Source organism: Macrotis lagotis, chromosome 1 (assembly GCF_037893015.1).
Source record: "Macrotis lagotis isolate mMagLag1 chromosome 1, bilby.v1.9.chrom.fasta, whole genome shotgun sequence".
Classification (NCBI taxonomy): domain Eukaryota; kingdom Metazoa; phylum Chordata; class Mammalia; order Peramelemorphia; family Peramelidae; genus Macrotis; species Macrotis lagotis.
In genome coordinates, this window is record NC_133658.1 from 425,034,519 (window position 1) to 425,048,663 (window position 14,145).

Genomic DNA, 14,145 nt, shown 5'->3' on the forward strand with positions numbered 1-14,145 from the left:
TAAAACACTATATAAATATTATTTCTTATTTTAATTTTCATGTGAGCAATCTCTTTGTATTGAAAGGTCAATTATTGTTCAAGAGTTTGTCCAATTTAAGTATAATCTCTTTTTCTGAATGAGACTGAGTAAAGAAACAGTCTGAGGAATAAAACCCTAATCATCATTCCACTTGTTGATGCTACAGGGTTTAAATCTTAATTTTTTTTTCTGAATCACTCCCTTGTTGACCAATTCCCATGTTATTGAGAAAGAGGGAGAGGCCTTCCTTCCAAGGAGTGTGAGATATATTACCACTGACACCCTCTTCTAGTAACTCACCTTGGTAAGGAGATGGTCAACTCTTGCAGAGACTCTACCACAATATTGGCTACCAGCTGATACATGTTTTTCAACCATAGCAGCGACTGAGGATAAATGTAAAAGTTCTATTTGTGATGGGTTAGTCCTTGCAGCTGCATCTGATTCTTCATTGACTCCCATTTCCCATTTAGATTTTTCTTGATAAAGATGCTGAAGTGGTTTGTCATTTTCTTCTCTAGATTATTTTACAAATGAGGAAACTGAGGCAAACAGGGTTAAGTGACCCTCCCAGGGTCACACAATTAAGTGTCTGAGACTGAATTTAAGCTCAGGAAGGTGAGTATTCCTGACTCCAGGCCCAGCAATTCTATCCTCTGAGCCACCCAATTTCTCTAACAGCAAATCATTATTCTTATATCCTTCCACTTCTGTTCACTCACACAGCCACTGCACTAGTTCACCCTCTCCTTAACTTTTGTCTGGATTAATGAAATGAGCTCTTAATTCATATCCTAAACTTACTACAAAGTCAATCTCCACACAGTTGCTAAAATGAATTTCCTAATGCACTGATCACTTTGCTTCTCAATAAACTCTCATTTTCTGTGTCTGGCATTCAAAATTCTTTACAACTTGTCCTAAATTTACCTTCCTAGTTTCATTACCTATTTCCTTCCCCACTTTTTGTCCTCTGTGGTCTGACCAAACTGCCTTTCTTACTATTCCAGCTCAATTTCTATGTTTTTTGCATAGTGGCTGCCATTATTCCCTTCTTCCTCTGCTCTCCTTCAAAGAGTCATGGGGCAGAGGATGAAGAGCTTGCCTCACAATAAGGAAGCCAACCTGAGTTTGAATTCTACTACCAGTTTTCATTGGTTGTGTGACTCTAAGTTAATTACTTAGCATATAAATTCCCTTTAAGATTTCTTAAGACCATAAGGTATAAAAGGGGCCTTAGAATCATGGAGTATAGATAATATAGAACATAAATAACATAACAAGGTAGCTGGGGAATCAGAGTTCAGCCTCTTACAAAGTGTGATCAGGAGATATCTACAGACTTTCAGAAGATCTGTGAGATCAAAATTATTTTCATAATAAAGCTAGAATGTTTTCATTTTTGTTACAGTAAATGGGTATATATCTATAAATACACATACTCATATACAAACACACATACACAAACACACACACACACACACACACACACACAAGCTTTGGAGGAGGGATTGCCTACTAATTTTTAAGGTATAAAAAGTCCTCAAATGAAAAAGTTTGAGAACCACAGATTAAGTCTAACACCCAACACCAACTCCTATTTTACAGATGAGGCAACTGATAGGTTTACAACTTATAGACAGTGTTTAGGTATGTTGCTTGCCTACATTATCTAGATTAACTAAATATTAAAGCAAATGGGGACGGCTAGGTGGCATAGTGGATAAAGCACCGGCCTTGGAGTCAGGCACTTAATAATTACCTAGCTGTGTGGCCTTGGGCAAGCCACTTAACCCCATTTGCCTTGCAAAAGAAAAAAACCTAAAAAAAATATTAAAGCAAATGATAACTAAGGGACTAAAATGATATGGGGTAAAGAGCCCATCTCAAATTGAAATACACCAAATGCTGAGTTTCCAGGCATATGATGCATATTGAACATTATTTGGTAAATACAATTAAACACCTCCAGTGACTGGGGAATTCACCTTCTCATAGAACAGTTATTAGAAAATTCTTCCTACTTGGGTGAAAATATGGAATTAAGAAGAAATTCCTGTCATTTCTCCCCACTGATCCTAGCAATGCCTCTGTAGTCATATAAGACAAGTCTAAAGGACACCACTCCAAACACATTACTGGTTGCCCCTGAGTTTTCTCTTCTCCGGGCTAAAAAATCCCTAACTCTTTCAAATGATTCTAAGGTGGATTGGTTTATAAAAACACCACCAACTTGGAAGCTCTTTTCAACAGATTCAGTAGACAGGAGCAGCTAAGTGGTATCAGAAGGATCTGAGTTCAAATTCAGCCTCAGGCACATAATAATTACCTAGCTGTGTGACCTTGGGCAAGGCACTTAACCCCATTGCCTTACAAAATTTAAAAAGAAAAGAAGTCATTAGATTCAGAAGTAAGTAGATGTGGAGAGGTTATGGAGTCATTTAGTCATGTGTAACTCTTCATGATCCTGTGCCATTACTAGCCATGCAGTTATTTTGTCTTAGTTTTTTTGGTGGGGAGAGGAGTTGGCAAGGCAATGGGGTTAAGTGACTTGCCCAAGGTCTCACAGCTAGGTAATTATTAAGGGTCTGAGGTCACATTTGAACTCAGGTCCTCCTGATTCCAGGGCCAGTGCTCTATCTACTGCACCACCTAGCTGCCCCCAGAGAGTTTTCTTAACAAAGACACTGGAGGGCGGCTAGGTGGCACAGTGGATAGAGCACTGGCCCTGGAGTCAGGAGGACCTGAGTTCAAATCCAGCCTCAGACCCTTAATAATTACCTAGCTGTGTGGCCTTGGGCAAGCCACTTAACCTCATTGCCTTGCAAAAAAAAAAAAAAAAAACACTGGAGTAGTTTGCCACTGCCTTCTGCAGAGGATTAAGGTAAACAGGTTAAGTGATACAGAGTCATACTAGTGAGTATTTGAGATCAGATTTGAACTCATGTCTTCCCAACTCCAGGACACCTAACTACCTCCAGAGGTGAGGTAGAAAGATCATTAGGCCATTTGACAAGAGAATGGCATTCTAATGCTGGCACTTACTAGCTTTGTGATCTTACTCAGTTCACTTCCTTTCCTCTGGGCCTTGGCTTCCTTCTTTATAAAATAAAAACAGAACCAGCTCTTTCTGGTTATTTCTTGGTCTAAAAATTCTCTTCTCTTCTACTTAGTTAAAATTCTCCATGAGTTTTTTCAGAACAACTCAGATATTAACTTGGGAGCTGGGCAAGACACCTGGAATGAAAATAAAACATGATTAGTTAGTTCATAGTGAAAAGGGGAGCATGACCTAATGGTTGTGATTCAGAAATGTGACCTCAGTTCAAGCCTTGACTCTGCTGTATCTCAGCTTGACCCAGACCAAATCACTCAACCTCTCAGTGCCAATCCATTCATTTCAAAAGCACTTTATTGCTAAGAAGATGCCTTCTTTACAACAGCATCAAGAAATAGGTAGTAGAGGTATTATCTCTTTCCCATTTCACCCTCAAAGAAATTAAGATTTATTGGTGTAACTATCTAGGTATCTGAACTAGATTTGAACCCAGATTTCCCACTTCCGAAGACCAATCCTCTTGCAGTTATGTCTGATTCAAAATTCAAAATTAACCAAGTCTCTACCGGTAACAGGACCAGAGAAAAGAAGCAAAAACTTTTCATGATCCTTAACCTCCCCAACAAGATTTTTTTCTCAACTAAGAACAAGGGAGGGCAAGGCAGGTTTTTGGAATAAACACCTTTTTTGCCACCTTCCCATCTGGAGTTTATTTTTACTCTTCAAAGCCTCAGAAAAGAACCTGAGGAGGGATGTGTGAGTACATCCTCCACTTGAGAATCGCAGATTTGGGCCCAAGGCGGAGGCTTCCCATGTTGTGTGGGCTGTGTCTGCTGGATAAGCATAGCATTTCCTAACCCTGGAGAGATGATTTAGTGAAGGCCAAATGGCTTTCAGACAGTGGCAGGAAGCTTTCCAGGGCATTGTGACTTCTGGTGACTGTGATAGAGAAAATTACAGTTTTGGTGGTTATTGTTTCAGTTTTCAATAATGACTTCAAAATCTTAAGCTCATACAGTCTTTGAATTTGTACTAACTGTTTTACAGCCTTTGAGCCTCATATAACCTTGAGAGACACAGGGACTTGCCCAAGATCACATGGCTAGTAAGTGTCTGAGGCTAGATTTGAACTCCAGTTTTCCTGACTCCAGCCACAAAGCTCTATCCATTGCACCACCTCATTGCCTCATTTTAGCACAAAAAAGGGAGGACTCAGTGCCTTTGAAGAGCTTACAAAAGAGTATTCCATAGGAAAATCCTTCATGTGAAAGCTTAATGGTTAGTTTTTAAGCCATTGCAACTTATGGAAAAAACCACAGTGTCAGAACAAGAAATTACCCTAGAAGTATAGAACCAAAGAATGGCAGAGATGAAAAAGGACTTAAGACTCTTCAGTCCAACACTTACATTTTACTGATGAGGAAATAGAGGCCTAGAGAGTAAGAGGGATTTGACTATGTTCACACAGGAAGCTGGTGAGTAGCAGAGCCGCAACCAAAGCTCTGGTTGGTTTGTTCCCAGAGCTATGTTCTCTTCACCACACCAGGCTTCCTCTCCCTGTGGTGGCCGAACTGCAGCCACTATCTGTCAGAAACATTGCAGGATGATTCTGAAGCATGAGAACAGGAAACCAAAGGAAGAGGGCCATGTGTAACTCTAGGTCATCAGGCCAAACTCGATAGTAAACTATTCCCCAAATTCCCCTGTTCCTGCATTTTCTGGACACCTTCATATGCCTCTAATGCCTTCCTCCTTCTAAGATTTGGCAATAGAATTCCCTCCTGTCCTTCCAGTCCAGGGCCAAAGGCTTCTTCCTCTAAGATTTTCCTGACCCCTGCCAAACACAAATACCTTTTCCTTTCTCTGACCTCCACCCTTTCACTTTTTATCTTTTTTTAAAGTCTCAATTTCGTGTCTGTGCTTGTATTTCCGTACTAGACTCATGGGAGTCAGAAACTGTGTTTCTGTCATCCTTGTCCATTCAACCCCACTGCCTTAAAGGCAAAAGCTGTTCAATGAATATAAAAATATCCTGCATTTGAAGATAGATTACCTTTTTCATCTAATGAGCAGGACAACCCTGCCCAATGGTGTACTGGTATTTGACAACTGGAGGTGGGAGTAGAGGTAGGGTAGGGGATGTATGCTGGAAATTTAACAATCGACTCAAAGAACCTGTTCTAATTCCCACACTCCCCTGGCCCTGGCCCAGTATATCATTCAGGAAAAACTCAGACTGACTACATTTTGAAGGAGGATATAGAAAAATGCAGTTATAGTTGCAGAAATCTAGACCGATCAGATTGGTCTAGGGATTTAAGATAACTTAAAAGATCATCTGGTCCATCCCCTCCTCCTACAGATTGAGAAACTGTACCGCAGAGACAGAAGCAACTTACCCAAGCCACATAGCAAGTTAGTGGCCAAGCTACAACCCAACCCCAACATGCACTACCTCTCCTATGAATAATCTTTAGGCCCTGAAACCAAAGGAATTCTAACTTGCTCAGATTCAAGCAAAGCAGAATAAATTGGGGAGAATAAACATATAGTAGACCTGGAAGCAGTGAATTCAGAACTGCAAGCTTTGAGCATTTGTCTGCTAGCTTTGAATTGTGATGATGGGAATATGAGAATATCCCATAAAGAAGTAGAACACCTTGACATAGCAGAAAAAGTGTTGGGCCTGGAGTCAAAAAGACATGAGTTCAAATCCAGCCTCAGAAATTTACTAGCTGTGTAATCCTGGGCAAGTCACTTAATTTCTGCCTCAGTTTCTCCAACATTAAAATAAAGATCATCATTGTACCTGCCTCCCAGGAGTTGTAAAGATCAAATGAGCCGGTACATACTAAGTGCTATGGAAATAAAGCTGTTGTCGTTATTATCCTTATTGTTATCAATTAGAATACGCCTCACAATTCTTAGACTTGAGTCATAAAGGAGAGTGAATGGGTCTCCACTTATAGTCTGGAAGAAAGGTGGCAAAAATGCATCCTGCACATACCTGAGGACCCCCTGAATCAGATTAAAATATAATTGAGAAATATTTAATTGATTAGGGCAGTGAGTTGGCACAGGGAAGAGAAGTCAAGAAGACTTCCTGAATTCAAATGAGGCCTTGGACACTTCCTAGCTGTGTGACCCTGGGCAAGTCACTTAATTCTATTTACCTCAGGTTCCTCATCTGTAAAATGAACTGGAGAAGGAAATAGAAAACTATTCCAGTGTCTTTACCAAGAAAACCCCAGATGGAGCACAAAAGTGATGTATACAACTGAAGCAAAAGCACCACAAATATATAGAGAGATACATTTATATATACATACACATGTATATACATATATGTATGTATCTATGAGTGTATGTATATAAATATATACATGTTGCTTCAGACTCTTTTGTTTTCAGTCATATCTCACTCTTTGTGACTCCATTTGGGGTTTTCCTGGCAAAGATATTGGAATGGTTTACCATTTCCTTTACCAGCTCATTTGGCATTTGAGGAAACTGAGGCAAGCAAGGTGAAGTGACCTGGATCACCCAGCTAGTAAATGTATTGAGACCAGGTCTGAACTCAATATAAATCTTCATTACATCAACTGCCCATAGATCCCTGTCGTTAGAAAGTAAGGAAATGCATTATCATCTCACTTCAGGCAGAGTGACAGGCTATGGCATGTCTTCTTGGACTGTTATGTCACCTTGGAATCCTTACTTGAATTGCCATTCAAAGAATGCAGGAGAATGTCTAGACCCAATTGCTCAATCTGAGAGTATTTCTGAATAAAGGACTTTCAGTTTTTAGAGAGTTAAAGGCCACAATGGGTTATAGATCACCTGGTCCTGGTGTGATGGAAAGAGCACTGGATTGGAAGTCGGAGAATCTGTCTCTTACTTCTGTATGACTGAAGACATCACTTACCCTCTTTAGTTTTGTTTTCCTAACCTGTACTAGAGGATTGGACTAGACCATTGTTGTCAAGCTCAAATAAAAATGTGGACCACTAAATAGTACATGACTATCCCTTCAGGTCCATTTGACTTAGAAAACTATTTCCCAATTGCATTTTAATCTTGTTGGTCTATGTCTGAGGGCCCTTCCAGCTCTAAATTTGTGATTCTCTGATCCCATATACTATTGAAAGACAATAATATGTATAGACTTCTTGTGGTTATTTAGTCATGTTCAGTTGTGTCCAACTCTGCCACTCCATTTGGGATTTTCTTGGCAAAAATACTGGAGTGGTTTGCCAATTTCCTTCTCCAGCTCAGTTTCTAATGAGGAAACTGAGGTAATCAGGGCTAAGTAACTTGCCCAGGGTCTTACAGCTAGGAAGTATCTGAGGTCACAGTTGAACTCAGGTCTTCTGACTCCAGGCCTGGTGCTCTGTCTACTGTGCCATCTCACTGTCCTGTATACATTTATAGGCTCCTACTATTTAGAGCTGAAAGGGACTTAATGGTCATTATTCCAAGCTGCTCATTTTAAAGAGAAGGAAACAGAGGGCCTAGTAAAATAAAATGACTTCACACAGACATTAAGTATCAGAGCCTGAATTTGAACGCAGTTCTTTGACTTCCAAATCACATGTTCTTTCGTATCATATTCCACAGAGCAAAAGGAAAAAACAAAAACTTAATGGTGATTTAACATGAACTTCCCAGCGTAAGAATTCCTACACAATCCCTGACAGGTGGTTTTTCCTGGTATCTACTTGAATACCTCCATTGACAATGAGGCCTTGCTAATATTGATCATGTATCTTCTTTCCTTTAATTTCCACCCTTTGGTTCTCTTCCCCTTCTGTTCCATCTACTGACCTCCCTGGCTTCCTTTAAATCCCAACTGAAGTTCCATCTTTTCCTGGAAGCTTTTTCCAAGCACTCCTAACTCTAGTATGTTTTCTCTCTGTTAATTATTTCCTTTTTATCCTAAATATGTTATTTTATATGTGTATGTGTGTATAAACATATATATATAGATATATATATTTGTATATTGTCTTTCCTAGTAGATTAAAAACTTCTTGAGGCCAGGGACTTTTTTTTGCCTCTTTTTTGTATCCCTAGCACTTAGCATGGGGTCTGACACAAGTGCTCTATAAATGTTTATTGATTAATTGGCTCTCTTTTTGACCTAGCTACATAGAACAAGCTTAATGCCTTTGATCTTGCCATCACCCACCACTGTACCACCTCTCTGAAATCCCCTTATCTGACCATAATCTATTGACTTTTTAACCTCTTCCTCTGCTTTTTCTTATATAACCCTGTTCTTTATCTGCCTTGATGTGACCTCCAGTCCCTTGACCCTTCAGTTTTCTTTCAAGCCATCTCCTTTACAGTAGCCACTTTTTCCTCTTTTTCCCTTTCTGACTTAATAAACAAATTCAATTCTGTACTATCCTCCTCTCTGAAATCCACAGATTCTTTATCAAACCTCAGCCTTGTATCACTTCCATCATTTGTTGCTTCACCCCTGCTAAATAAAGTGGAGAAAATCATGCAGCTGTTCTGAATCCACTACAAATTTATATTATACAACCTCAACTGGGCCCTTACTTGGGATGCACTATCCTACTGTACCTCCCTTATCAATTCCCTTTTCTCATTCTCCACAGCAGCCAGTTTTTCTAACTTCTCTTTCTCATTTGCTAGGTCCTCCTCCAGGTAATACCCTTTCACCACAGATATCTCTCAAAATTTATCTCTCAAAATTCAGTCCTGAACCCTCTTCTCTTCTCCCTCTATACCACTTCACCAGGTGATCTCATCAATTCCATTGATTGAATTACCTGTCTGTATGCTGAGAATTCTCAAATCAATCTTTCCTGATTCAATCTTTCTGCTCATATTCAGTCTCTCTTCTCCAACTTTCTTTCAATCATCTTTGACTAGATGTCCAGTCCAGTAGACATTTTAAATTAAAAATAGCCAAAATAGGGGCAGCTGGGTGGCACAGTGGAGAGAAAGCCCTGGAGTTGGAAGGACCTGAGTTCAAATTCAGCCTCAGACAATTAATAATTGGCTAACAGTGTGACCTTGGACAAGTCACTTACCCCAGTGCTTTAAATATATAAATTTTTTTAAGAAGCCAAAATGGTACTCATTTTCTTTCCCCTAAACCCTTTCCCCCTCACCTTACCTATATAGGCCTACACCATGCTCCCAGGTCCTCTGATTCCCAATCTACAGTCATCTTGGACTTCTTACTATCTCTAAACCATATCCAAGCTCTTGCCAAAGTCTGATGGTTTCACCTTTGCAACATTTTTCAAATATGCCCTTCTTTCCTCTGACACTACCATCATTCTTGTACAGGTTCTCATCACCTCACACCTGGTCTGTTGCAATAGCCTGCTGGTAGGTTGGCTTGCTTCTAGTCTCCCTGCTCCAATCCATCCTCTATTCAGCCATCAAAGCAATTTTCCTAAAGTACAAGCTGTTGCCCAATCCCCCTACTCCATAATCTGAAAAAGGCTCCCTATTATCTCCAGAATCAAAATTTTAAAATGCTGTTTTTCATTCAAAATCCTTTATAACATAGCCTCTCCTACATTTCCAGTCTCCTTAGCATCTCTTTTCTGACACATATTCTTTAATCCAGTGGCACAAACAAGATACTCCATCTCAGCTCCATACAATCTCTGCCTGCAATGCCCCTTCCCCTTTCCTCCAACTATTTACCTCCCTTAACATTCACAGCTCCTTTAACCAATGCTCAGATGACTAGGAATTTGTGGATTTAGGCAATGGCTTGGATTTGGGGGGCGGAGGTGGGGGGTGGGAATCCAATAAATAAAGCTTCTAGAAATAAGTTTCATGTTGGCTGAGCTGAGGAGAGAAAAGATGGAGTCCCATATTTGGTGGTCTAAGAAGTTGCTGGGCATTATAGTGTGGTGGGCAGAGTGCTAAATTTGGAGTCAGAGGATAATGATTGAAATCCTGACTTCATTTATTAGCACAATAATCTGGGAGCTGGGTTTCCATTGCCCTTTCTATAAAATAAGTAGGTGATCTGTAGGGTTTTTCTCAGCTTTAAATCTCTGGTCAACTTCTCAAACTTCTATGCCTGTTGGAATCCATTCATGTCCTGTTCATTGAATAATTCCCTTACTCTTCTCCAATTCTCATCCTCATAGCAATCAGTCAAAAACATTTATGTATAAAATATGGGGAGCTTAAAGAAAGTTAAAGGCAGTGCTGCTGTCAAGAAACTCACAATCTAGTGGAGGATACAAGATGCAGGCAACCATGTACAAATGAAATATAGACAGGATCAACTGTAGATAATCCTCAGAGAAAAGCACTGGAATTAAGCGGGGTTAGAAAAGGCTTCCTGTAGAAGATGAGATTTTATTTGGGGCCTTAAAGGAAACAAGAGGTTGAGGTGAGGAGGAGAACATTCCAGGAGAGAGGACAACTAGTGAAGATCTAGAGAGGATGCCTTGTTCCAGAACAGTGACAGGGCCAATGTCACTGGATTGAAGAGTACATGGTTTAAAGGAGGGGGGGGGAGGTAGAGGTAAGTTGGGAGGGAGGGGCTGAGTAAATGTAAAAAGATTGGAAGGAAGGTAGAGGAGACAAGTCATGAAGGTCTTCTATTTCTAGAGCTGTCAATTGTATTATCATTTCTAACCCCAAACCTCACACATGATAGGTCTACTAAACATTAGTTAGACCATCTCCCCATTTACCTTACCAATAGGATTCTTTCCTCAGTTCTGGCTTGTAGCAAGTTATCACAGTTTAAATTTGTCAGCTAGGTGGCGTAGTGGACAAAGCAACGGCCCTGGAGTCATGAGTACCTGGGTTCAAATCTGGTCTCAGACACTTAATAATTACCTAGCTGTGTGGCTTTGGGCAAGCACCTAACCCCATTTGCCTTGCAAAAACCTAAAAACAAAAACAAAAACCCAGTTTAAATTTGTCTTTCCCAAACAACCCGTAAATTGTTAATCTCCACTCACATTACCACTCTGCACATTTATAAAGGTTTAAGAGAGCCTATCCAGTCTCCAAAGTTTGGACAGTAACAACTGAATGAGGTATTCAAATTAGCCAGAACAGTTCATCAAAGGATCTATGAGAATGAATAAGAGATGGACTATATATTCACCTTGGCACCCTGTAATCCTTGTAATGTACATTTGAGTAAGTGTCTTAGGGCAGCCAAAAGGGACAAGTATTTAAGGGCACTGGCTCTAGAGTCAGGAGGACCTGAATTCAAAATATAATCTCTGACACTAGCTGTGTGACCCTGGGCAAATCACTTAACCCTGTTTGCTTCAGGTTCCTCATCTGTAAAATGAGCTAGAGAAATAAATGGCAAGCCACTTCAGTATTTTTGCCAAGAATACCCCAAAGAGGGTCACAAGGAATCAGACAAGACTGAAATGACTCAAAAAACAACAATATAAGTATCTTATCACCTCCATATAACATCCATTCAATGACTATTTATTAAGTACCAACTATGTGCCAGGAGCTAAGATACAAAAAAAAAAATTGATTTTAAAACACATTCATTCTTTTGGTTCTAAACAATTTGTAAAGTTATTAAACATATATAAAGGAATTTTGGGAGGGAAGGCATTAGCAGTGAGGAGGACCAGAGCAGGCCTTGAGACATGAAGGAAGCTAGGAAGTCTAAGAAATGGAAATAAGGAGGGAATACATTCTAGACATGATGAGTAACTAGGAGCAAAAACACTTAAACAAAAAAAAGATATGCAATGCTGTGTGTAGGGAAGAGGAAATAAGTCATGACCTGCAGCGTATGAAGGGGAGCCATGTGCATTAAGCTTGGAAAGGTAGAATGGAATCAGACTGACAGGTTTTTAATTCCATGCCATTTATATTTTTCCTGGATGCAATTAGAATCCTCTGAAGTTTCTTGAGCCAAGGAATGACAGAGCAGAGCTGTGCTTAAAGAATATCAATTTGGCAACTGTGTGGGGAACGGATTGGAGAGGGGAAAGATATGATGTAGGGGACTATTACAGTAGCCCAGGCAAGTGGTAATGAAGGCCTGGGCCAGAATGGTAGAGACCATTTTAGTGAAGGGGAAACAGACTCATGCCAGAGATGTTGTGGACATAGAATTAGTGAGAGTTGGCAACTGGAATATGGGGCGGACCACGGTTGAAGGAGAGAGAAGAGTCATGAATGATTCTAGGCTTGACGATGTGAGTGATTGAAAGGATAATGGAAGCCTTAGCAGAAAAAGGGAAGTTAGAAAGGGGGTGCAGTGGAGGAAGCTAATGATTTTGCTGAGTAAATGACCATTAGCTGGTGATATGGGACTGAAGTTTAAGAGGTTAGGGCTGTACAGAGAGAGTCAAAGGCCAACTGCATAGAGATGATGATAGAATTCTTGGAAAACAAGAAAGGATGTAAGGGAAGAAGAGAAAGGCACCTATAACAGAACCTTGGGAAGTAAAGGCTTAGGATATGGTTGATGACCCAACAAAAGAGACTGAGGAGAGTTCAGTCCTCTAAGACGGTAACCAAGAAATATCAACATCATACGCAAAAACAAAGAAAAGAGAATATCTGGGAAGTAATCAAATGATCAGTAAAGTCAGAAAAGATGAGGACTGAGAAAAGTATGAGGGCTATAAATTCCCAGAAAGCCTCTTCCTCCTTTCCCTCCAACCACAGAGCTCATTCCCTCCTCCTCAGATTCCTAGAGCACTCATATAGTACATTACAAGCAATGAAGATAATATTAGCAAAGTCTTGAAGATGAGTTCAGAACAAAATGTCACTGGATGAGTGGTCCAACTGAACTGGAATATAGACTACTTGAAGGAAAGAGCAGAAGGTAAAGATGGACTGGTACATTGGAACCAGATTTGATAGAACCTTGACTGTCAGGATCGGGAATTATAGTTTTCTGTAAAACAGTGGAAAATCTTTATTAAAGAGTTTGTGTGTAGAGGGGTGGCATGATAATAGAATTGCATTAGGGGTTGAAATGTGATGTGTGGCCTAGGAAAGAAGGTAGATTAAAGGCAGAATCATAAAATGAGTTTAATAGAATAAATTTTAGTGGTCAGTCAGCAAGCATTTATTAAGAACTTATTATGTACCTAGTATTCATTAGCTTTATTATAACCTACCTTTTATCATTTATGTATCGTATAATTTTTCAGGTGAGCATGTGAGTTTCTTGAGGGCAGGACCTATGTCTTTTACATATATATGAGAAACACACTGACTGAATATTTGAAAGGGATCTGAGAGTTTAACTATAGCAGAGGCATGGAGACAAGAGTTCAGAACAAAAAAATAGATGAAAAATCTGATGCTCACAGAGGTAAGGTAACTCACCTAAGGGCACCTAGCTTGTATTTGGCAAAGCCAGGGCCTCTAACCCCAACTGCACCAAGGTTCAAGTCTGATAGCCTGCCCTCTCTTGCTTCCCTCAGGCTCAGAAATCTTCCCCTGAAGCTCTTTGGTCCAATACTAGCTTGCATGGGCAGCGACTTGCCTACCTTCCATCCACCCTCTTACTTGCCTAGTTTTATTTATTTACTCGTGTCTCTCCTCCCTCCCACCCCCTTTCAGGTCGTGATCAATTATTCAATTGTGAAAGGGCTGAAGTACAATCAGGCTACGCCAACATTTCACCAGTGGCGAGATGCCCGGCAGGTCTATGGCTTGAATTTCGCCAGCAAGGAAGAAGCGACCACCTTCTCCAATGCAATGCTCTTTGCTCTGAACATCATGAATTCCCAGGATGGAGGTAAGCAGGCTCCAAGGGTTCTATGTGGGGCCATTTTCTTGCCCTCCTGGGACTTTCTGTGTTGGGGCTGATTAGCATTAACTGGAATTTTAGAATATCCAAGAAGGGGGAAGGTAAGGAAGAATAAAAGGTGAAGACGGACTTTTACTTGTCACATGTGAGAACTATGTTTGATTGCTTGCCCATCAAGACCTATTTATTCATGCTTTCCTGACAATCCTCTTCCTACTTTCTGTGACCTAGAATTCGTAGGATGAGATTGGATAGAGTCCCTCAAATGAGGAAAACATACTATATGTGTCCAAAGTCATAA

The 14,145-nt window shown here is 40.2% G+C and overlaps 1 protein-coding gene across 5 annotated transcripts in view; it reads left to right on the top strand.

Annotated features, from left to right (window-relative positions):
- The window catches only part of EVL (Enah/Vasp-like), a 274,426-nt gene that overhangs the window by 170,899 nt on the left and 89,382 nt on the right, over positions 1-14,145 (top strand). For all 5 annotated transcript variants that reach the window (XM_074213076.1, XM_074213074.1, XM_074213077.1 and 2 more), the window contains one exon: positions 13,655-13,832. In XM_074213076.1, coding sequence (XP_074069177.1) covers positions 13,655-13,832 — 178 coding nt within the window. The remainder of the gene's footprint in view (positions 1-13,654; positions 13,833-14,145) is intronic.